The following is a 3269-nucleotide window of genomic DNA, read 5'->3' on the forward strand; positions in this document are numbered from 1 at the left end:
CCCCCCCCCCCCCCCAGCTGCCCAGTTATCCCTCAAAGCCCTCTCAATGCTCCCTGCCAGGCCAAGTACTCAGAGGGGGTCTGCTGAGGCCAGGGTCTCAGGGGCTGAGGCAGGAAGAAAATTCACACCAGCCCTATATTTATTTCAGACTAGAGACAATTCCTGAGACACTGCTCAGATTTAGAGCCTTAAAATATCCCCATGTTTGCCTTTCTTTCTTTTCCTCCCCCTCCCTTCCTCCCTCCCCTCCTTCCTTTCTAACTCATCTCTTCATTTGTGGAGATTACCAGTGATTCCCCCAGATAAAAACAGCTGTGGTAGGGCCAGGCGTGGATGGTAGGGGCAAAGGGGAGGGGCTGAGGAGGAAGCTTTAGGTCAGGGGTCAGTTAGTGGTGAAAGCCACCCACGAGGAGGAGAAGAAAGCCACTGTGTCCCAGAATGCCTTGGGACAGAGAAGTGGTGACTGCTGACACAGTCTGGGTGGTGAGAGGCCTGCGAGGTGCCCCCAACACTCTCACTTCCCCCACTGTACCTCCTACCTCTCCTTGTCCTCTCCACCTCCACTCTCCCTCCGATACCTGCCTCCTGCTTCGTGAAGCTGGTCTCTGAGGAGTACTGCCCACGTCAGGATAGAGTTTGATGCTGTGGGGGACTGATAGCCATGGACCTGGAGTTCTAGGAGCACCCAGGCCTCTCTTGTCACTGAGAGCACCCCAATTCCTCCTTGACATCACCATATCTTTGTCCTTCAGGGAATCTGGACAACCCCCTATCCCCACTGGAGCGGCCATCAGTTCCTGCTGGGGTTCCAGGGCCCTCCACACCTGCTGTGGCCCCCAGCATCCCCTGCAATGGCTACAGAGAGGACGAGCCAAGTTACCCTGTGCCTGTTCAGGACAGCCAGCCACCAGAGTCCCTGGGAGAGGTGTGTCCTCACAATCTACCTTGAGCCTCCTGCTTTTGTGTTCCCGTCTGCCCACTTCTGCTCACCCAGCCTTCTGGAAGTCCCCCACAAATCATGCCTAATCTCTGCTCAGAACCCCAGGGCTCCCCCAATATGGATCTGCCCCAGCTCCCAGACTGCCAACCAGGTCTTCACTATGTGGCAGCCCCCACCCCTCTGTCATCAGCCAGCTGTGAGGTCACAATTCTGAGGTCTTTGCAGTGGTCCATGTGAGATGTTGAGCTGGGTCAAGGGATCAGGGGATGACCAAATGAGGGAGAGTGAGGGAGCAGGAGGTGATGGGGGAAGGGGAGGATGGTTGGAGCTGTAATCATTGCCAGTAAAGTTTGGGGGTTAAGATGACTGATTCTATTGGGATAGGATGAGTGGGCAGTGAGGTGTCCAGGAGACACCACTTGGACTTGAAGCCTAAGAAAGGGGTCTGTGCAGTGGCCCCAAAGATGGGGACCTTTCTTTAGGGTCAGACAGATGAATAGGGACCCCCCCATAGGATGATTTTCTATGAGGTGGCTTCAAAGTCACCTGCAGATAGAAGTCCTGGCAATGACCAAAGCTGAGGCAAGGGCTTCCTTGGTCCTGTGCTTCATGGCATGGGCTGTGGCCTGTAGGAGCCGTCCCAAGCATAAGCTGCCCTTTGCCAGCTCCTGGGAGAAGCAACTGCCTTATTCATATATTCCTTCATGCAGAGTTCGAAGAAAGCCCCACAGCCACCCAGCTCTGGGGCTGTCCTCAAGAGGCTGGGTGGCCCCCTGCAGCCCTTGTCTGACACGGTGGCCCTCAGCCCTCTGACCTGCAGTGGACATCAGGAGCAAGACACAGAACTGGGCACTACCCACACAGCAGGTATGCATGAACCCTGGAGTTATAGGGCCTTTCTGACCTCCCAGTGAGGATAAGGGTTAGAGTTGCCCCTCTGGTTTTCTTGGACAGGAGGCAAAGGTGGTATTCCCCAGGGAAATGAGTTCACCCCAGGGAAAAACCCAGTTCCTCAGAGGGCATATTGGTTAGTATTTTCTTTGTAACATACAATCCCAAAATTTAGTAGCTTAAAATACGACTATTTACTTAGCTCATGATTGTGTGGGTCAGCAATTTGGGCTGGCTCAGATGGGCTGAATTCCCTCTTATATACGCATCAGGGTACATATAAGCTGTTTACGGCTGTTGGCTGGGGCACCTCAGTTCTCTTATATGAGTCTCTTACCTTCCAGCAGTCAAGCCCATTTCATATACCTAAGCAGAGTTCTGAGAGAGGGAGAGTGGGCTTCTGGGGCATAGGCTCAAAACTGGCAGTTTTCCTCCTGCCTCTTTCTATGGGACAAAGCAAGTTACAAGGCCAGCCCAGCATCAAGAAGTAGCAAGATAGACTCCATCCCTACATGAGAGGACTGACAAGGTCACATTGCAGAGGGCGTGGATACAGGTAGAAGTGAATTAGGGCCATGCCTGCACTATACCAAAGGGACTATGTAGGGATCCGCCAGGACCTGGAGGACAGTGCAAGAAGAGTACAGGGCTGGGCCAGCTCTTGTCAGGGAGCACTGCCCTACCCTAAAGGGGTCTCTAGCTCCCAGTGAATCACTAAAACTTTTCAGCCCCCAGGAGAAGTATGTTCTTCATCAGCCAAGGGCCTGGACCCTCACATCAGACATCTCAGGAATATAGTACTATCTACTCTGATCTCTCAGGCTGGCATCTCTGCACCACTATTTCCCAAACTGTGTTCCACATGACAGTGATGCCCAGCCAGCCCACAGTGCCCACGGAACAGCCACAAGACACAGGAGCTCAGAGAAGCCACCTTAGTGTCCCATGCTCCTGTCACACCAAACTCTAACCCAAGTATCCTTTTGCACTTTGCATTGTCAGCTTGCTGTGGAACATCTTTTCAAGAAATGCTGCTGTGGACCAGGGAGGCAGAGGGCACTTTGATTTCAGTATGAGTATGGACACAGGTCCCATGAGATTCTGTGGTGTTAGCTTTGGGATTGGGGGGCGGTGGACATCAGAATCACTCCCGACCTTAGTCAGCTGTAGGGCCAGGCATGTGTGTTCTCAAGAGTTCCATGGTGAATCCTTATGTAGCTGCCTTTATGGACCATCACCACCTGTTCCCTCCTGGTTCCCCCAGTTCAGACTCTCCTCCCAGGGGTGGTTTTTTCCCTGTACCCCCAAGCCCTTGGGCCTCCTAGAAGATTTGCACACACTGGGGGCTGACTGGGCCTCTGGTGCCACATGACTGGTGTGAGCTCTTCTAAGAAGAGCCATCCTGCTCCTCTTGCCCTAGTCTAGGATTGTTCCTGCT

At 53.3% G+C, this 3269-nt stretch overlaps 1 protein-coding gene across 1 annotated transcript in view; it reads left to right on the top strand.

Annotated features, from left to right (window-relative positions):
- The window catches only part of MAVS (mitochondrial antiviral signaling protein), a 7975-nt gene that overhangs the window by 1885 nt on the left and 2821 nt on the right, over positions 1–3269 (top strand). The window contains exons 3-4 of the mRNA XM_007454834.1: positions 753–925; positions 1651–1807. Coding sequence (XP_007454896.1) covers positions 753–925; positions 1651–1807 — 330 coding nt within the window. The remainder of the gene's footprint in view (positions 1–752; positions 926–1650; positions 1808–3269) is intronic.

This window comes from Lipotes vexillifer, unplaced genomic scaffold (genome assembly GCF_000442215.2).
Source record: "Lipotes vexillifer unplaced genomic scaffold, Lipotes_vexillifer_v1.1 scaffold1370, whole genome shotgun sequence".
Lineage (NCBI taxonomy): Eukaryota > Metazoa > Chordata > Mammalia > Artiodactyla > Lipotidae > Lipotes > Lipotes vexillifer.